Source organism: Bison bison, unplaced genomic scaffold, assembly GCF_000754665.1.
Source record: "Bison bison bison isolate TAMUID 2011002044 unplaced genomic scaffold, Bison_UMD1.0 scf7180017864470, whole genome shotgun sequence".
NCBI classification, from domain to species: domain Eukaryota; kingdom Metazoa; phylum Chordata; class Mammalia; order Artiodactyla; family Bovidae; genus Bison; species Bison bison.
Window position 1 is genome coordinate 3,993,621 of NW_011495031.1, and position 21,686 is coordinate 4,015,306.

Here is a 21,686-nt window from a genome sequence, read left to right on the forward strand (position 1 = left end):
ACTAGATGGACCTTTGTTGGCAAAGTGGTATCTCTGCTTTTTAATATGCTGTCTAGGTTGGTCATAGCTTTTCTTCCAAGGAGTAAACATCTTTTAATTTCATGGCTGCAATCACCATCTGCAATGATTTTGGAGCCCCCCAAGAATAAAGTTTGCCACTGTTTCTACTGTTTCTCCATCTATTTGCCATGAAGTGATGGGACCAGATTCCATGATCTTAGTTTTCTGAATGTTGAGCTTTAAGCCAATTTTTACATCATTATCAGCCAATTTAATATTAATTTCTTAATTAGGATTTCAGTTATTTCTTCATGAGCTTCTTTTTTCTTTTTTTCCTCTCCCCTCCCCCAACTTCTCTCTCTTTGTCTTTTTTCCTTCCTCTCTCCTTCTCTCCCTTCCTTCCTTTCTTCCTTCCTCCTTTAATTTCTTTCTTTTGAAATGTTTATTTGAATCAATCAACAAAAATAAACTATCATTTTAAAGAAAATAGAGGCTCGGCATTTGAAGTTTCAGCTTTATTTGAGCAATTTATAACTGCCAATTTATTTTTATAGACTCCACTGCAGCTAAAAGTAAGTACTTATATAAATTATACTTGCTGCATTTTAGACATTATTCAGTGTATAATACCAAGGAACTAAAATTCAAAAGTCTACTTTAAAAACAAACAAACAAACCTCTATTTTGTTTACTTTTTTTTTTTCTTCAAATGAATGAAAACTGAGTGGTATTGGCTTTTCTTGCAAAACAAAACATAATGTGAAGAAATTATCAAAGACAATGGTACCAAATTTACTAATGTTGGTCATGATTATGATTAAGCACATCAAAATAGGCACATAAGGAAAAAGTATCATATGTTCTGTTAAAATTGTCTTCCATAAATTCCCAGTTGTTTAGTTTTAAAGTGTAAATTTGGTTCAGAAACTGAAAGACAGTAGATTCTCTGTATATGCGCAGTTGTACCTAGATCTGTTAGATTAAAAAGAAAGAAACTGGAATTACAGCGGACATATGGAAGGCATAAATATTGATACTGTGTTGATAATTGTTTTATGCATCTATCTAATAAAGAATTAAAAATAAGTCTTTTCAGCCCGTTAAAATCAGTCTCAACCTGACTGAATGCTTGTTTTGGCTTTTTAAAGTGTGATGTTCTAGATGAATTTTTTAAGGATATTTAGACAATTTGAATGTAGAAGGAAATGGCAACCCACTCCAGTATTCTTGCCTAGAGAATCCTGTGGACAGAGGAGCTTGTTGAGCTGCCATCTATGGAGTTGCACAGAATTGGACACGACTGAAGTGACTTAGCAGCAGCAGCAGCAGACAATCTGAAAGTATAATATTATGATTCCCTGGTGGCTCAGACGATAAAGCATCTGCCTGCCATGCGGCAGACTTGAGTTCGATCCCTGGGTTGGGAAGATCCTCTGGAGAAGGAAATGGCAACCCACTCCAGTATTCTTGCCTGGAGAATCCCATGGACAGAGGAGCCTGGTGGGCTATAGTCCACGGGGTCACAAAGAGTCAGACATGTCTGAGCGAGTTCACTTCACTTCACTTCACATGTATCAAACTTCAGATTTCATAGGACTTGAAAAATCTTAAATACTATACTGAGTTAATTCAAACTTATTATAATTGACTTCTAAAAGAAGTAACTTAGTTTCTTAACTAAGCATATGGTCTAGATAGATCTTTAGGCTCTTAAACGATTGCTTTTCTAGAGAACAGACTGACAGGAGCAGTGATCAATTTGCACTTTAAATTCATCATAATTTAAGGAGCCTTATCAGTGCAATGGAGAAGGAAATGGCAACCCACTCCAGTATTCTAGCCTGGAGAATCCCTTGGACGGAGGAGCCGGGGGGGCTACAGTCCACGGGGTCGCAAAGAGTCGGAAACGGCTGAGCGACTTCACGCATCAGTGCAACCAAGGGTGTTCCTACAGAAGTTGTTATTCCTGCATTACCCCCTCCTCCTTTTCCTCTGTTTTCTTTATTTCTATACAGTGACATCACCATGCTTCCTATTCTTAAAATACAGCCATTTAGACCTTTAAAAATCACATGAACTACTTCTCCAAACCTTTCCATGTATCAGTCAGTTCAGGCGCTCAGTTGTGTCCGACTCTTTGCGACCCCATGAATCACAGCACGCCAGGCCTCCCTGTCTATCACCAACTCCCGGAGTTTACTCAAACTCATGTCCATCAAGTTGGTGATGCCATCCAGCCATCTCATCCTCTGTCGTCCCCTTCTTCTCCCGCCTTCAATCTTTTCCAGCATCAGGGTATTTTCAAATGAGTCAGCTCTTTGCATCAAGTGGCCAAAGTATTGGAGTTTCAGCTTCAACATCGGTCCTTCCAATGAACACTCAGGACTGATCTCCTTTAGGATGGACTGGTTGGATCTCCTTGCAGGCCACGGGACTCTCAAAAGTCTTCTCCAACACCACAGTTTAAATTTATCAATTCTTTGGTGCTCAGCTTTCTAAAAGTCCAACTCTTACAACCATACATGACTCATGGAAAAACCATAGCCTTAACTAGATGGACCTTTGTTGGCAAAGTGATATCTCTGCTTTTTAATATGCTGTCTAGGTTGGTCATAGCTTTTCTTCCAAGGAGTAAACATCTTTTAATTTCATGGCTGCAATCACCATCTGCAGTGATTTTGGAGCCCCTAAAATAAAGTCTGACACTGTTTCCACTGTTTCCCCATCTATTTCCCATGAATTGATGGGACCAGATGCCATGATCTTAGTTTTCTAAATGTTGAGCTTTCCATGTATATATTTTGTCTATTTCTTACCCTCAACGAAAAAAAAAAAATAAATGACCTAAAATCATCATTATAGCAAAGGATAAGTTCTGTTCTCTTACTTCATTTGAAATGAAGTCACTTAGAACCTGAAGTATAGATATAATGAGGTAGAGTGCACATTAACATAAAATTGTATTACAATAAAGAGAAAATGGGCATAATGAGGGCGTTCCTAGTAGTCAGCTGGTAACCTGCAATGCAGGAGACCATGATTCGATTCCTGGGTCAGGAAGATCTACTGAAGAAGGGATAGGCTACCCACTCCAGTATTGTTGGGCTTCCCTAGTGGCTCACTACCAAAATCCTCAGGGCTAATCATTTTTAGAAAGGTTTAATACTACAATTAATTTAAGGAGGCCCATGAAAAAAATATTGCCTGTTTTTCGGTCTCAAGTATATGATTTAGTAATAAAAATTCCAATGCAGACACATGGGCATTATCAGAATGTTAATAAGATGAAAATAAGGACATGCCATAAATAAAACACATACCATAAAATTCCGCTGGTAATGAATGTTCTCTTTGTTAAAGTCGATCACATAACCATTGAAGGACCAAACAAATGTCAGATCCAGGGCAGGATCAAAGGAAGCGGCACACTGCATGGTGGCATTTTCTCCAACAGTGATATCAGCGTTAATCGGGGCCAATATAATTCGTGTGGGATCTAAATATTTTTAAATAGAGGAGTAAAGCACATTTCAAAATATTAGGAGACACCATATTATCTGGTATATTACAAAATAAAAATCAATATAATTGAATTCCCTGGGCAAAGGAGTAAGATGTCTACTAATCAAATTCCAGGGACAGTTTCATCAAGCAAGAGATTTGCCCAGAAGGCTTTTGAAGTGGAAGCATCAATACATGAGTTGTCTCATAAGCTTGGTACAGAATCACATGTCTTATGGCACATTAGAAACTAAGCATTGTTAAACTTTAAAAAAAAATGTAAAATTAATCAAATGTTTTCTTACCTGTGATAACAAGAGTCCCAGTGCTATTAGCCTTCCCTTTATTATTTTCCACAAAGCATGTATAGACACCTCCATCACTCCTTGTAATGTTATTGATTTCTAAGCTACCATCTTCCCAAATGAGTATTCTATGAAATGAAAAAAATACATACTTCACAAAATTAATTTAATGAAATATGCCATTATTCTATGTACTAGATTAAAAACACTAACATCTTTGTATCATTAACATTTTATATAAATTGCTTGACAGAGACTTTTAAAAGATGAAACATTCTGCCTTTGTTTAGAACATTCTTTCCAACATCAAATTGTTTTGGGAAGCAATCTTCTTTTTCTTGGACTATCACAGTAATCCTATCTTCCTGCTGCCATCCTTGTCTCTCCACAGTCTCCATTCCCACATGTCAGCCAGACATGAAGATATATGTCATATAACTAATATCATATCACTCTCTGGCTCACTGATGTCACTCCACAGCTCAGGACCCTCCAGTGACTTTTCCACCTTATTCGTAGTAAGGGCCACAGTCCTCAGACTGTCCTTTCAGGCCCAGTACAATTTCACAGTTCATTTCCTACATTCTTCAGGGTTTTCCCCAGTGGCACCTTCAGGAAAGCTTTGCCTGATAACTCCAGATATTACGACATGCACACAGGCACACATGCTCTGCTACTGTCCCGGCATTCCTCATGCTATCCTTGTTCCCAGAATTTTTCTTCCTAATGCATATTTCATCAGAAAAGTACTTCAGTTTTACTTATTTATTGATCTTTGCATTAGATGTCAGTAATTTTTATCTGTTTTGTTTTTAGCCCTGTGTCCAACTAGTTAACATATCGATTAACGTATATATTCATTAGGAAAAAACAAAACAAAAAATACTATTTTCCAGAAACTCCTTAAGGAGGGAGACATGGAACAATGAAGAGGCACTCAAATAAGCTGATTTTGAATATATGAACTACATGGAGTCTGACTGAAGCAGTGGCTGTTTACACACCACTGTAAATGATTTTTAAACCACTGTGAGATAGACTTAGACAAGTCACAAGCCTGAAACATATGAGTCCAGATCTTCCAGGAAAGTGACCTCAGAACTTCAGACTTGAAAGTTAGAACAGACTGTTATTTCCACAGTTACAGAGAAATACAAACATATTTTATTTTTAGAAACTTTCAAACAAAGATATTGTAAAACATCCCTTGGTGAAAGCTTCTATATAAATTACTACTTAGGAAAGTCTTCTATGAATGTAAACTAAATCTTTCATACTAATAGAACTTAAATCTGTTCCCTCTGCCTGTCTGCCTCTTCCTTAGAGCCAGGAGACCAAAAACTCATTTCTTATAACTTTTACATCTAATTCATATGATATTAATATCACATATATTATGATATATCATACATGATTTATATTACATATATTAATACTTTGGTTATTATTATATAACTTTATTATATAATGTTTGCACTTAGAGTCATTATTGGATTATCTGACCCTGGATTTTTACATTATTTTATAAAGCTTTAAAATTGTTTTCCATTATGGTTTATTACAGGATATTGACTATTCTGTGCTTTACAGTAGGACCTTATTGTTTATCCAGTCTGTATATAAGAGTTTGCATCTACTAATCCCAAACTCCCAACCCATCCCTCCTCCAACCGCCTCCTCCTTGGCAACAAGTCTCTTCTCTGTGCCTGTGAGTCTGTTTCTGTTTTGTAAGTAAGTTCATTCGTGTCGTATTTTAGATTTCATATACAAGTGAAATATATGTCTTATTTTCAGAAAATATGATATAGATAAACAGTCGCAGAAGCCAGGAACCACATGGTCTTTAATAAATTAGTCACTTGTTGCCAAAATTATCTCAGTATAATCCATGAGCATGGTTCTGAGAAATCCATGGTTGCAGAGGCCTATGACATGAATCCTCATAGGAATCAGAGCAAGATTTTCTTCATTAAGGAGAGAGAGCTAACGGTGCAGCCAATAGGGAACGCCATGCCCCAGGCTGTTGTAGTAGTGAACACCTGAGAACGGAACTACCTTTAGATTACGGTCTGTATCATTCTTCGTCTGACTGCTAAAGTTTCAATGCTATATTGCACAAGTTGACTTTTCCTTTAACACTAATTCTTCAGGTATTATTTTGTTAAAGTCTTAATAACTCTTAGTCAAACATATTAACTATAAAAGTTAATGTGTTCTGGGAAACAGCTGCTGTCCCTGCCTACCCCTTCCCACTCCATTTCTGTCATATACACAGTCATATCTGCGATTATCCTAACAAGAGAAATATGTTCATGTCATATCAACATGGCACAAGTTCAAAGTTCTAGCTTAGAGATCATTTGAGATATTTTCAGAAGGTTACTTAAACCTTTCCAGGCTTTGCTGCTGCTGCTGCTAAGTCGCTTCAGTCGTGTCCGACTTTGTGCGACCCCATAGACGGCAGCCCATCAGGCTCCACCATCCCTGGGATTCTCCAGGCAAGAACACTGGAGTGGGTTGCCATTTCCTTCTCCAATGCGTGAAAGTGAAGTCGCTCAGTCATGTCTGACTCTTCTCGACCCCATGGACTGCAGCCCACCAGGCTCCTCTGTCCATGGGATTTTCCAGGCAAGAGTATTGGAGTGGGGTGCCATTGCCTTCTCCTTCCAGGCTTTAGATATATAAAAATAGAGATGATAGCATCCATCTTACATTCTTTATTGGATTATTATAAGAAGATTTATATTTTACATTTTGCCAGAATATTTTTTAAAGCAAAGGCTACTTTTCCCCTCCCTCATTTAAGCCTCTAGACAGATTTCCATTACTCGTAGATGAAGCCAAGTCCCTCAGCACAAAAAACATTGCTGATCATCTGGCTTACTATGTGTCATCCCTTAACACTCTTCATTTTCCTCTAAAGACAGCCACACTGATTTTAGTTTTTACAATCTTTATATGTCCTCTGCCCTCTGCCTTAGGGCCTTTGCACATACTACACTCCCCTGAATGAGATATTTCTTGCTCCTCAACCTTCATATCCCACTTCTCTTATTTCCCAACGTGACTTGCTTCTCCCCGTACTTTAGTACTCAATATAATCATAACTTCTTCTGGGAAACTTATAAAAACCATTCAGTTTGGCTTTTATGCAAATAATCTATGCAAGCTATATGCTTTGTTTTATCCCAAACCCTCTAAAATACTGATAGGTAGTTAGGAAGATTAGAAGTTCCTGTTCACTTTGGAAGATGGGAAGAGGTGACTTGTACTTTGAAATCACCTTTTATTTCCCTACTGAAATGTGTAATAGACTAATCACATAAAATTAAATCAAATATGAATGGCTATAGATGTGCTTGTTAGGTACAAATTAGATTCTGTTCTATTTCTCATTGTTAATTACTTTGAAGCCTTGGGCAATTTATCACAAATCTCTGGGCCTCACTTTTAAAATATCCTTATAAATTGTAGATGTTTAAATGTTTATAATAGATAGGGACAGTGATGGGTAAGTATTTTGGTTTACCTTAGAACTGTGATATCATCTGTGGAAAAAAGTTAGAACAAAAATATTTACATTATGAATGTGAAAACAGGTTCTTTACAAAGTAAGCTTTTCCGAATACTGAACTGCATTCTGGACTAACCTGCTGCTATTGACAAGCCGCTCTGTGCCTTTACTCCATAAAAATGTTGGTTTGGGTGCAGCTTTGGGTTTGCATTCAATTATAACCCGTCCTCCTTTAGCAGCCAGTATCTTTTTCTTCATAGGATTCATTTCAAAAGTTGGAGCCAAAGCTAAAAAGAAAGAACTAGTTATTTTCTTTTTTTACTAAAAAGAAAAAAATTCTTCTATACTATAGTACTTTTTATTTCCTTTTGATTAATAATCAATAGAAAGGACTGTTGCTGTTGGTCATTGTGTCTGATTTTTGTGACCCCATGGACTGTAGCCCACTGGGATTCTCTATCCATGGGGTTTCCCAGGCAAGAATACTGGAGTGGGTTGCCATTTCCTTCTTCAGGGGATCTTCCCAACCCAGGGATCAAACCTGGGTCTCCTGCATTGGCAGGTGGATTCTTTACCACTGAGCCACTTGGGAAGCCAGAGAGGATTAATCTCACCAAATATTATCCACTATGACCAACAGACATTCCATACATAACACTGGTAGTTTTCCTTTGCTTTAATAACTTCACTAAGGTATATTTTATTTATCAAATCTTGCCCATTTTAAATATGCAATTCTTGGTGATAACTGGATTATTAAAAATTGTAGTTGCAGTCAAATGCTCTATAATTTTTAAGGTAACATCTAATTCAATTTTCTTGACTCAATTTCACAAGGGAAGTTAAGTGAAGGGCTGGAGGAAATGGACCACCATTATTAATGCTGACACATATTTAGAATTAGTATTCTTTAAACACACTTTGAACAGTCTCTTGTTTACAAGTGAGAAAACTAATATCTATTAAGATTATGTAACCTGCCAAAGGTGCAACAGGCAGAGGGTTATCAGATGGGAGTTAGATTTGAATCTAGTTCCATCTGATTCACAAGCATGCTCTTTTCAGTAAACTGTAAGACTCCTCCTTCATTATACAAACATTTATTGAGCACCAACTATATTGCAGACACTATGAGATGCCTTAATAAACAGAAACCCCTGCATTTAAGACCAACCTACAAACAGCTATGGGAATGATGTTTTCAATTAACTGAGGAATACATGATATATCTCCTTATCTAAAAGTAAAGAACAATAATTATGAAAACAGGTTAGATCCTAAAATCACTTACTTAATGATATATCACTTTCTTTAGTGTCTCCACATCTAGCTCATTTCTCAATCTCTTCATCTTCCCCCAGACTCTGGGGGAATTCCTTCTATTTCCACATATTCCAGTGATCTGTAACTGTCCTTTCTACAGCTTTTTCTGAGTCTAAGTATATCTTTATCCAGGTCTTGGTGCTTCATCATCTAGTTCCATGATTCTCAAATTTTATCTGAGCATCAGAACCATCAGAGGATCTCAGTAAAACTGCTGTTGAGATCTCAGTAGGTCTGGGGTGAACCTGAAATTCAGCACTTCTAGGAAGTGAGGAACGTACTCTGAGGAACACATTTCTTATGGAAAAGATTTAGGTTATTCCATTGTTCTTCTAGTTTGTGTTTTATAATTGGCAATAAATATATAAGTAAACAACCAACTTGTGTTGTATACCTAACACAGCATGTGGTACTCTGTCTGCTGCTGCTGCTAAGTCGCTTCAGTCATGTCCGACTCTGTGTAACCCCATAGATGGCAGCCCATCAGGCTCCACCATCCCTGGGATCCTCCAGGCAAGAACACTGGAATGGGTTGCCATTTCCTTTTCCGATGCATGAAAGCAAAAAGTGAAAGTGAAGTCGCTCAGTCATGTTTGACTCTTAGCGACCCCACGGACTGCAGCCTACCAGGCTCCTCCATCCATGGAATTTTCCAGGCAAGAGTACTGGAGTGGGGTGCCATTGCCTTCTCCGGGTACTCTGTCTAGGTTCAATAAATATTATGGGTAACATATTGTTTGTAAAATGAGAGAAAATGTAATAGAATTATATTTAAAAAGCCTAAATTAATCTATAAAATGAGAATTTTTCTTGAATCAGTTTACTTTTAATAAAATAGTTGCTTTTGTCCAGTCATTAGAATGACTTCATGCTTATGTAATATTTGAATTTCTAGTGACAGAATCTAGACTATGTTCATATATATGTGTATACACACACACATATATATATACATAGGTATGTATGTATATTCTCTTTGCTCTTTATTGAGCTTATTATAGACTAATATATGGTACAGCAAAAGTACTCAATAATCCTTTCGTAGATAAATAAAAGTTAAGTAAATAACTCAAGAAAGAAGAACGAGAAACACCATTTCTACAGGCAATAAACAAAAAAATATATTGAAACAAATATAAAGATGCCCAGGAATTTATCTCAATCTCAAAATGCTCAGTTTGCTTAATTACTACATTAATAGACATTCAATGATTGGAAGGTTTTTGGCTTGAAGACAAAGAGATCTTACAATCTGAACTGTTGTATTTTCTTATCATTTTATAATGTATAACAATTATGGTCACCCAAAGCTGGTGCTCTGGGAAAACCCAGAGGGATAGGATAGAGAGCGAGGTTGGAGAGGGGCTCAGGATGGAGGGTACACACGTATGCCAATTTATGTTTATGTGTTGCAAAAACCATCATAGTATTGTAAAGTAATTATCCTCTGATTAAAAAAATGATAAACTGATTTTTTTAAAAAGAAGAAATTACAACAGAAAACAAAAGAGTTTACATTTGGGAAATAATTGAAACTCACCTCATATCTTCTCTAAAAGTCAAATGATTTCTTTGTACTTTTCACCAAAGTGATACAGTATGAAGCCTAAGCCTAAACATCTGCTTGATACCCAAAGAAGCTAGATTGAAGATATTAGCAATGAATTTTGACTTTAAGGGGAAGAAATGGAATATGATCCTTAAAATTTAAGAAGAATCAGGGAAAGTTAAAATTAAGAAGGCCTCAACTCTTTTAAAAGATAGTTTTATTTAATACTTTCTTATTATTATTTCACTGCCTTTCACATTCTTTTAGTGTCACTCAATTTGTAGTGGTACAACTGTTTTAAAGAACTAACCTTTGGTGTAGCAAAAATCAAATAGGCTGCACTGAGTTATTGCTTTGCTGCTGCTGCTGCTGCTGCTGCTGCTAAGTCGCTTTAGTCCTGTCTGACTCTGTGCGACCCCACAGATGGCAGCCCACCAGGCTCCCCCATCCCTGGGATTCTCCAGGCAGGAACACTGGAGTGGGTTGCCATTTCCTTCTCTAATGCATGAAAGTGAAAACTGAAAGTGAAGTCGCTCAGTTGTGTCCGACTCTTAGAGACCTCATGGACTGCAGCCTGCCAGTCTCCTCCGTCCATGGGATTTTCCAGGCAAGAGTACTGGAGTGGGGTGCCATTGCCTTCTCCGGAGTTATTGCTTTATCTTTTCAGTAATCATATCCAGAAGAGGAAGCCTGCCCATCTGGATTAATTACTTGAAATATAACTAAACTCAATGATAGCCACTTCAAGTAGTATGAAAAAGGCATGATATAGTAAGGTGTTATTTAAGGTAATTGTAATGAAAATAAGAATGTAAAAAAACTCAGAAAGATTTATAGGGTAAAAATGAGAAATTCAATAGATGTAATAGGGGAGAAGGATGTAATGGATTGTTTCATTTTTTATTTATTTATTTATTTTTTTTACTACCTTGTTTCTTTTTTTTTTAATTTTATTTTATTTTTAAACTTTACAGTTTCATTTTTTAGAACAGTAAACATTTCAAGAGGAAAAGGTGTGGATGAATAAGAAATAATGACTTTAATTTCAGACATGCTAAGTTTTGGATATCTATGAATTTACCCAGATGACCATTTCTACTAAGAAGTTTTTCATACTGAGATAGAAGCTGAGGATAAAACTCTGACCCAGAGATATACTTTAAGGGGTCATTGATAGTTAATGGGAGAAGAAGATATCATCCAGGATAATTTTAATTTCAAAATAATAATAATTCAGGAATAATATTATAGAATATGTGAAAGAATGAGAAAGAAAATGGAATGCAGCCAGAGGAATGGAACTCTGGAAGACAGCAAGATTTTCAGCTGAGCAAAGGAAGGGATGAAAAGGAGAAAATGAAGTGATCAAGAAGAAATAGTATAGGAAGTATCAGCATTGAGTCACTAAACACAAATGAGAGGAGAATTCAAGAGGAAAACATGCCCAGAAAGAGAGGCATCTTGAGAGATATGCACATACAGATTTACACACTCACACACACACATACACACACAAAGAGAAGGGATGTGTTTTGAGTACAGAGGTAAAGGGATTATTTTTGGACGAGAGGAGGTATACATCATCCTCTGGATAAAGAGTATCTAAAGGATAAGTGTAGTAAAGATTCAGATAGTTTTGAATGAGGGATAGGAAGTTGAAACATTTTATCACCATGATTTTCACTTTTCACGAAGAAGAAACTCAGTGTGGGGTAAAGGGACTGAGGAATGTGCTGAAGGTTTTAAACAGCAATTGTAGGATATGAAACCCAGGGACTGATAAAGCTACTGAGTGCCAAAGACTCTCCGAGGCTGCCTCACAGGCACTGAGGGAGCAGCTGTACTATGTGATGTTCTGGCAGTGTTTAGTTGCCCAGACATAGGGGAAAGCAAGACTTGTAAAAATTGACATGTGTAAAGTTTGCTTTACCATTAAAAACATTTTAAAAACCTTTATACTCTACATTGCTTCCAATTTATTTACTATTCTTCAATGAAAGGAAAATAATACCATTCTAATACAAACCACATTTTAGAAATGCTTAATTTCTAATTCAAGAAACTGTTAATTCAAGAAAGTAATATGAAATTAAGTATAATCTAGATAACCCAAGATACTTTTTAATGTGTTGCTTTCTTGCTGATTGTTGACAGAAACAGAAAGTGATACTGACCCAGGATCTTCAACTCGGCATTTGCGTAAATTGCTCCATGTGTGTTTTCAGCTATGCACTGGTACATGCCAGCGTTTTCAAAGGTCACGTCATACAGCCTCAGTTCCCCTCTATGGTACTGGAAAGAACACAAAGTAAAACACGTCTCCTTGAAAAACTTTAACAGAAATGCTTTCATTTGGGTTTGGGCTTGGTTGTCTTCCATTTTAAGTACATTATTTTTCCCCCACTGTTAATTAAGTCGAGTGGAGTGGGGTTTTCATGGTATGGGGAAGTAAAACCCACTTACCATGCCCAGTGGCTCTTGTTCTATTCATCCTACAGAGCAGAGAGTCCACCTTTTTCCCTCTCGGCCCAGCTGAGAGATTACAGTGGGAAGGTAGAGAAGGACCCCACTGCTGCTACTTGTCCCCAGGGCTAAAGGTAGGACCTTCACTCTTACCTCTGTCTCTGTGGGGTCAGGGAAACAGTGGTAAGAAAAAGAGGACAATATCAGGTAGTGGAGATGGATGCAAAGGAAGAAGGGGGAAGTGGAACAAAGGAGACAATAAGGAGAGAGAAAGAGAAGGTAGACATAAGATTATAGAAAACTGTTTAAGCTGAAAAAAGACACTTTATGTTCACTTTTTTTTTTTTTAAGGAAACTTTTATATTTCAGGGCCTACATGCCACTAGTTTTTCCCGGGATTATAGGAAATGTTACCTGAACATAGGCTCAAGAACTGCAAAGCGCTTGAACACACATACCGAATATCCATTCTTCAGCCATCGGATGGTAGGAATGGGCTTCCCCGTGGCCACACAAGGCCAGTAGAGATCACTGCCTATATCCACTTCTGTGTCATTGATGTGTTCCACCCACTCAGGAAATGCTAAAAAGTAAAGAACATTGTAAATGCAAATGCAAGTCTCAGCATTCATCATCAACTCAAGAAGACAAATATTATAGTTTTGACTTTCTTCTGGAGAATACATCAGATACTCTCTGAGTCTTAGAATCAATGATAGAATCATTGAAGTTGTATATAGGTCTGTAGGTAAACTTTACACTATTAGAGACAAGGTAATTCTAATTCAACTTATAATTGTTTTTCTATTTGTGAAGCATGTTTTGTTGGAAAGCTGATTCATAAATAACACTAAAATAACTGATCTGTTTCTTATAAATCTTTCAAACTGATATTTAAGGTTTGAAAGAATTATGTTTCAATTTATTGTGTAAGAGGGATAGAGTCCAGTGCACAAGTGGAGGTGTTGTCCTCAGAGAATAGCTGACTCTAGAGTAAAAAGAGATAAGGGTGGAGACGCAAGTGTTAGTAGAGCAGAACAGAAGTTTGTGAGAGTTCTAATTTAATTACTACCATTTTCTCTGTAAAATAGGAAGCCAAGTTATTAGCTAAGAGGAAAGTCGAAGAAGGAATTACTGTGGGTTTAATGGAAACCGTGAAGGTGTGATATGGTCATAAAATGAGAGAGTGAGTAAATCTGGAGAAAAATAGTCCAGTTGCCAAGCAACATTAAGGGCCTATTTAAAGTTAGTGATGCAGTGATGTTTAACTAGACATAGGCTAATCAATTTGGTAGTGCTCATTTCAAGTCATATTCAAGTTCCTTGGTTCTGACACTAAGGCAGAGAGCCAGAGTTTTCCAGTATTACTCTTTGCCAAAGTAGCAAGACAAAGTGGAGAGAGATGAGTGAGCTAAGTTGGTGTGCAGGGAAATGATAATGATTGAACCCAGGTTTAGGAAAGAGATGGCCAAGTTAGGGAAAGTGAGAGGAAGTTAAAACAGAGTAAGACTAACTGATTATAGTTGCTGGTAGATTAAAAGGATTGTAGGAATCTGGGTATTGAAGCTTGAAAGGTGGTGATCAGAGTTTAAACACCTAAACTTGAGATTGTAAAGGGATTGCACTTTTGGTAACAATAAGGTCTGAACCCTCAGCCTTAGGAGTGGATTGCTGAGCAAGATTGTAGAACAAGATCATTGGAAGAGAGGAGTTCAAAGGAAGTGAGACACAAGACCATTAGAAAAATTATTATAGTCCACATGATTTTATGTCACCAAGAATGAAGTCATGAAAAGACTTGTAGTGGTGATAGTTGTTAATAATGAAAATCTTAGAACAATGGGTTGGGAAGGTAACCTGACATAAGATTATAAACTAGATGATTAAAGGAAAAGAAAGATAGTCTAGCAATGGCAATAAAGAGCAAGGAGGACAAGTGTACAAGTCACACCTGGGGATGAGGGTTGTGAAAGAAAATTCAGCCACTGCTTGCGTGGTCTGCAGTAGAAACAGTGTCAGTTACAGCAAAGACTAAAGGGAATGTGAATAAAATAAATAAATAAACAGGCAATAAATAAATAAAGGGAATGTGCAAAGTTACGGATATAGGGGATTCTGATAATGATGGACTATGTGTTCTAGAGGCTTAGTATAAGGACGTCAGAAGTTAGGAATGAAAAGAATATAGAGTCTGAGTAGGAAAGGTGCAAAGCCATGTGGGTATGAAAGTGTAGCCCATAAGACGGCCCTGGAGTCCAAGGGCTTCTTAAGGCAAATGAAATGCACAAGGTGAAAGTTACATTAATCCTAAACCTAGTGGACGTTCTGAGATGGTGGTGATGAGGCTGCATGTGCTGGGTCGTTGGAGATGCTTACTTCATTCCTATATAGACAGAGGCCTGGGGTCTAGGGGTAGGAGGTAAGGGTTCGTCTTGACACTGCCACAGTACCCTTTAGTCTACTGGTATTCCAGTTCAGCTCAGGCATCATCTCTAGTTTTTCCTATCATCCATCCTTTGATGAGACTAAGGTACCCCTTTATCAAATGCTTTATCAATCAATATCATATGTAATCCCCATATTGTACTCACAATTTTCTTTATAATTATATACATTAGGGGTATATATTTATTTGACTGTGTATGACTATATAAATTTGGAGGTTTTTCATATAGTATGACTAGAGTATGAACCCCTCAAGGACAAAATATTTCCTATATTTAACTGTCCTGGCTCCTACTGTGTCTGCCTCTGAGGACGCACTCTGTACATTCATCCTTTCAGTGAATGACCTTATCAAAGACTTAGATGTTTATTCAGGTGTGACCTGCAAATTTCACATTGGAGAACATTGTAGGGAGGATTTCAGTATGCAAAGTTTTAAGCATTGACTGAGAAACTATATTCTCTCCCCCCAAATAAAGCTTATTTCAATTAAATACTTGTATCAAAAAGTTGTATCAAAGAAAAACTTTCCTTAGACCAATAATTCTCTAAGAGTGGCTCCTGGACAAGTAGCATCAACATCTCCTAAGAATTTTTTATAAATACAAATTCTCACACCCCAAATAGACCTTCTAACTCAGAAACTCTTGAGTATGAGAACCAGCAATTTGTGTCTTTAAATAAGCCCTCCAGATGATTTTAAAACATGGTGAAGTTTGTGAATCACTGGCTTAAACTATGTCATAATGCATAGGTGTTTCTACAAATAAAAAAGAGCCTGAAGAAAGTCAACAAGCCATATGAATTGTATTTTCTCAAAATTATCAAGAACACTACTATTGATCCATTCATGTTCCTGTAATACCAGTGGCATAAATTCCTAACTTGTCTACTCGTTTTTGTGACTTAGTTGGACATAAAGATAAATATTTTATTGTTTTTCACAATGTAATACACATTACTGTTTTTAAGGTTAATCATTTTATGCTAAGTTTTCAAGTTAGAAAATGGTTTTAAATAAGATATTGATTACATGTGTGGAAAATTAAAACAATGTATCTACCTTGAACATAAATTCTTGCCTGGTGTTTATCCTTTCCTCTATTGTTCTCAGCCTCGCATTCATATATGCCTTCATCTTCTAGCTGAATATTGAAGATCTTGAGGACAGCTCCAGAGGTGCTGATCTCAGCTGTGCTTGGCATTGGTTCTAGGACTTTTCGCCATCGGATATCAGGAACAGGACTTAAATAGAAGATAACAAGAGCTAATAGTCCACAACACTTAAAAGTCAATTTACTCTATGTTTATAGATAAACATTTTTAACATTTATTTCCTAACAATATAAGATTTAAACTCTATATACATTAATGAAAACTGTGAGCATACTTACTTGCCAAGTGCAAAACACTCTAAAGTCACGTTTTGGCCCATCAATGCATATACATCCTTGAACTGAACTACAATATCAGCAGGATATGGTTTTGTTGTTCCTAATTTAAGAAAAACCAAAATTAGCAAGCAGAGCAGAAAGGCTAAATACACTGCTTAGAATCATAACATGAGTGTGTGCTTTATACTGTAGAACACTTGAAAGACAAATAGATACACAAAGACCTGAAATATAAACCGAATCAATAGTAAATGCTCTAAAAAAGTGGTGGCCAAGGAGGATTGTTGGAAATATATAAGAGCTGAGGGAATCTCAGGCAAAGAGGACATTTGAACCAGACCAGTTCAAGTTGAGGAAATCGCATATTTTGACACAACTTCAGGAGTGTGCAGGCAATTATAAAAGGTCTAGGAATCAAAATGATATTGAAGTATATGTAGTTGAAGATGAACTTGAATCTACAATATAGAAGGTTTGAAACTGATATTAAAGATTTTGAGATTAATTTCCTCAATGGTTAGCTATTAATAGGATTTGTTAAAAGACTAAATATGAATTTTACCTTTGGTTTAAGTAGATTTGTTGGCAGTTTTAAGGGAAGGAATATGGAGAAGAAAAATATAGCAGAGAGTCAGAGTTCTAAGTGAGGGCCTGAACAAGGGCAGAGTCACAGTGGGAGCAGAAAGGAAAACACAGATCCAAGTTGTGTTTTAGAACCAGAATCAAAAGAACTGCCCCTTGGATCAATGTTTTCCCAAGATACAGATCAAAAATCCAATTCAAACATAAATTTATTTATTTTAATTGGAGGTTAATTACTTTACAATATTGTATTGGTAAAAATAAATAAATTAATAAAATCCAATTCATTAAAATCACTTGGGATACTCATTGAAACTATAGATTCCGGGATCACATCCTGGGTCTGCTGAATCATTATCTTTGGGTTCCACATTTTCCTCAAACTTTCCAAGTGCTTATGTCCTAAATGAAAACTGCTGTGTTCACTGTCCTCAGGATGTCAGTGGAAAGGAGTTGACGATTAAAATTCTCTCCTGAGTTACCGGTGAGAAATATGATAGTATTATTCAATGAGATGAAGAACACCAGAAGAGGAGGCTTAGAGAGCAGATGAAAGATGTGTTTGGAATATTTCAAATTTAACACTCTTGAGAAGCTTCTGTGTGTCAAGCCCAGGATGTAGGTAGGATTAGGGAAAAGTTTTGGAGAAGTGAATCTGGAGTCAGCACATAGAGCTTCTAGTGAAATAAAGGTATAAATGAATGAGACTATCTAGAAAAAGATTGGAAAGAAATATGAGAATGAGGATGATCTGATGAAGGATACTGCGTAGAGGTTGTCACTGAGGCAGCTGGGAAATAAGCAGAGGCAGAAATAGTCAAAAAATAGGAAAAGAAAGGAGATTTCAAGAGAGGCAGAAGAGATCAACAAGGGTCAAATTTCATACAGAATCAGATCTGAAAATGTCTTTTGGATTTAGCAAATAAGAAGTGGTTTTGATTACTCAAGACTGTTTGCATTGAATACAAAAGAATATGCAGAGGGAAACAAATGGAGGAGAGTTTAAAGACTCAGAAAAGAAAGAGTGATGCAATGACATCCTTAAATGAAACAAATGGGATGTGAATCAGAGCAGCTGCAGCAATTAGCTTGAGCAGCAGGAAAAACACTTTTTCCACTGAGAAAGAAAGTAAGAAGCACTGAATTTTGAGGGACGAAAATGAGGGAAGTTTTCACATGATGGTTCCTTTTCACTCCGTGAAGTAGTGGTGAGAGTATTTCCTAAGATTTGAGAGGGGTAAAAAAAAAAAGCCAGATAATAAGATGTTTATTGAATACTAACCATTTGACTGCTATCTTGAGAATAATAATAGAATGTCTGTGATATGACAGACTTGCCACCATTATTATACAAAACTTAGAGGTAAGACCCAAATTTAAGTCTGCCAACAACAGAACCAGTATTTCCTTAGAAGCTTGAATTCAGTGATATGAGTGTTGCAGGAGGACTGAGATAAAAATAACCTGAAGTAAGAAAACATATTGTATTCTGATTTAAGTTCATTCAACTGAAGCCTGGGGAAAGGCCAGTTAAGAACGTGTTAACTCTTAACTGTCATTCAAGATGGTACCACAGTAGTTATACCCTACACTACTTACAATAGAAAGGCAATTTATATACTTATTTCCTTCATGTAAATAATTCCTTAAAAATAAAAAATGATCTGATTGCCTTTCCTTCCACCCCAATTCTGTAATCACTGCAGCTTGTTTTGATATAATCATTCACTTTCATGAATTGACTAAGAAGTAGGACTGACCATGAAACAAAAAACAGATGGTGGTGATTCCCATTTATAACCAATATATTGGCATTTTGCTAGTAAATCAATTGGGTTTCTATACATTCACTGAACTGGAGGCAACCAATTCAAACTCAACCACCTTAGGACATTTTATGATGTAAATCTTCTCTAGGTGAAAATCTAAGGAAAAACCAAGACTTTCAAAGTATATGTCTTCTATTTGTCCTGGTGAAGCAGTCAGCTGGTTTGCCCATTGGATATTTCTTTTCATTATTATAAGTATGCCATAAGTAGACAACCTTACAAAAACAGAGAACAAATATACTTACGTTCAGGTAGTGGAATGAGTGGGATAAATTTGCTGAACACACTCTTTGTAATAGAGGGACTGGATACAAAGCAAGAATAGTTGCCTTTGTCAGATGCCTCAACATTAGCAATGTAGAGATTGCCATTTGTCTGAGACACAAATCTTCGTTTATCCATTGTGATAAATACAGGAAATTCATTTAGAAGCCAGCGGTAGCTAAGATCATCTAGAAGAAAATATTGTTGACTAAGTATTAAACTCCCTCCAAAAGCAAAGATTTTGTTTTCTAGTAGTAAGCTAGTTCATAACCTAATCTAGGCTTTCCAAATATTATTGACTCAGTTTTAAGCTCTTCTCCAAAAGGAAAAGTCTTGTTTTCTAGAAATAAACTAGCACATAATCTAATCTAGGCTTTTGTAGAGTAAATGTTGGAAGTAGGCCAAGATAAACAGCACAAATTTTCTAAAAGCTACCGTAGTTTGAATATAAAGTGATACTAAGCAATAATATCTATTTCTCAATTATTCATGAATTACCAATATTCTTTTAATTAATTATGGGCTAAATACAACTCAGTTTAAATGACTTGCTTAGAATTTCATGACTAAGTAGAATTAGGATTTTGAATCCAGGTCTAATAGCTTCAAATTCCATCTTCCCTACTGCATTTAAAAGATAAAGTCAACTGTACTGTGGCTTTATATCTTTTTATTCTCCTATTATACATGACAGATTTAGAAATGAGTTTATGCAGCCTATTCTGGCTGCATTAAAAAGTAAAAACTACAGAAAAGGAAAAAAGGCATTTTACTTGTTTTCTTAAATATTAGGAAGCAGATCATATGGTAACTTTTAACTGTTGTAAATTCCTTTGGCTAAGCATACTGGCTGGTTAGGCCAAAAGTTGAATTTCCTCATTAAATTGCTTCTTTTCCCAGTTTTCCATTCAGATCTCCCCTTAATGTTTTGAGGGATGACATTCCAGTAATCATGCACAGCAGTAATGCGTAAGAGGGAACGCTGGGTGATACATATTTCTCAGTCTCAATATCCTAATCCCCTTTAAAACATTATAACCATGTGAAGACAACTGCCACTAGGGAGATACCCTCAGGGGGAAAAAATACCCTCAGGGGAATTAAAATAAAAAAAAAGGTACCCTCAGAAAAAGATCTCTTAGTTCAAGTTAGAAAAGATTTAGATGCAAGATGGTGGAAAATCAAGATATTTTAAAAATGAAATAATCATGACCTGACACCATTCCATTTTGTTTTATGGAACTCAAGGTGATTGACTGGTAAAGCTGCTAAATGGAGAATGAAAAAGAGCTGAATATGAAAAACTAAAAGAATTGCATGCTATATACGTCCAGTATGATTGAAAATAATAGTCCAGGGGATTCCATTTAAACTAGCTATATAATTTTCTCCAGCAATATACAGTCTCATAAAAGTGAATGAAGATTATTTATCTTAACTTTTTAATTACAGAAGTTTATTTTTTGTTTTCAAAAAATGAAAATACAAAGTTAAATTTTAAAGAAAATAAAATCACCATATTTCTCCAACTCAGCATTCTTATTGTTAGCATACACATTCTCTAGACCTTTGTATCTGTGAATAATTCTTGTTGCTGTTACTCAGTCATGTCCAAATCTTTGTGGCCCTATAGACTGCAGCACGCCAGGCTTCCCTGTCCTTCAACATCTCCTAGAGCTTGCTCGAACTCAAGCACATTAAGTCGGTGATGCCATCCAACCAACTCATCCTCTGTTGTCCCCTTCTCCTCTTGCCTTCAGTCTTTCCCAGCATCAGGGTCTTTTCCAATGAGTTGACTCTCTGCATCAGGTGGCCAAAGTATTGGAGCTTCAGCTTCAGCATCAGTCCTTCTAATGAATATTCAGGGTTGATTTCCTTTAGGATTGACTGGTTTGATCCCCATTCTATCCAAGTGACTCTCAAAAGTCATCCCCAACACCACAGTTCAAAAGCATCAGTTCTTCAGTGCTCAGCCTTCTTTATGGTCCAACTCTCACATTCATACATGACTACTGGATAAATCATAGCTTTAACTATATGGACCTTTGTTGGCAAAGAAATGTCTCTGCTTTTTAATATGCTGACTAAGTTTGTCATAACTTTTCCTCCAAGGAGCAAGAATTTTTTAAATTTCATGGCTGCAGTCACCCTCTGCAGTGATATTTGGAGCTCAAGAAAATAAACTTTTTTACTGTTTCCATTGTTTCCCAACCTATTTGCCATGAAGTGAATGATTCTATTAATATTAATCATTATCCTTATGCTGATTTAAGAAGGTCAGGTAAAAACCACAGAAGAAACAAAATAAGCAGAAACTTTGGAGGTTGCTTAAATTGCTGAAATCAGGTTTTTGGAATTGGGCAACAAATAATTCTATGTTTATAGTATTTAGAAATAACATTTATCATATATTTTAACAGACTGTAAACCAAAATAATATTTAAAGTATATTTTAACAGATGTGAGTTTGTCTAGTTTTGAAATAATTTTTGTATTCTCACTTAAAAAGAAAATTAA

At 36.3% G+C, this 21,686-nt stretch overlaps 1 protein-coding gene across 2 annotated transcripts in view; it reads right to left on the bottom strand.

Moving 5' to 3' along the window:
* Positions 1 to 21,686, bottom strand: part of CNTN1 (contactin 1) — a 189,328-nt gene that overhangs the window by 143,353 nt on the left and 24,289 nt on the right. For both annotated transcript variants that reach the window (XM_010860767.1, XM_010860768.1), the window contains exons 6-13: positions 19,151 to 19,357; positions 16,495 to 16,594; positions 16,164 to 16,345; positions 13,114 to 13,238; positions 12,367 to 12,484; positions 7,457 to 7,607; positions 3,807 to 3,934; positions 3,321 to 3,496 (exon numbers count right to left, since the gene is read on the bottom strand). In XM_010860767.1, the coding sequence (XP_010859069.1) occupies positions 3,321 to 3,496; positions 3,807 to 3,934; positions 7,457 to 7,607; positions 12,367 to 12,484; positions 13,114 to 13,238; positions 16,164 to 16,345; positions 16,495 to 16,594; positions 19,151 to 19,357 (1,187 nt within the window). The remainder of the gene's footprint in view (positions 1 to 3,320; positions 3,497 to 3,806; positions 3,935 to 7,456; positions 7,608 to 12,366; positions 12,485 to 13,113; positions 13,239 to 16,163; positions 16,346 to 16,494; positions 16,595 to 19,150; positions 19,358 to 21,686) is intronic.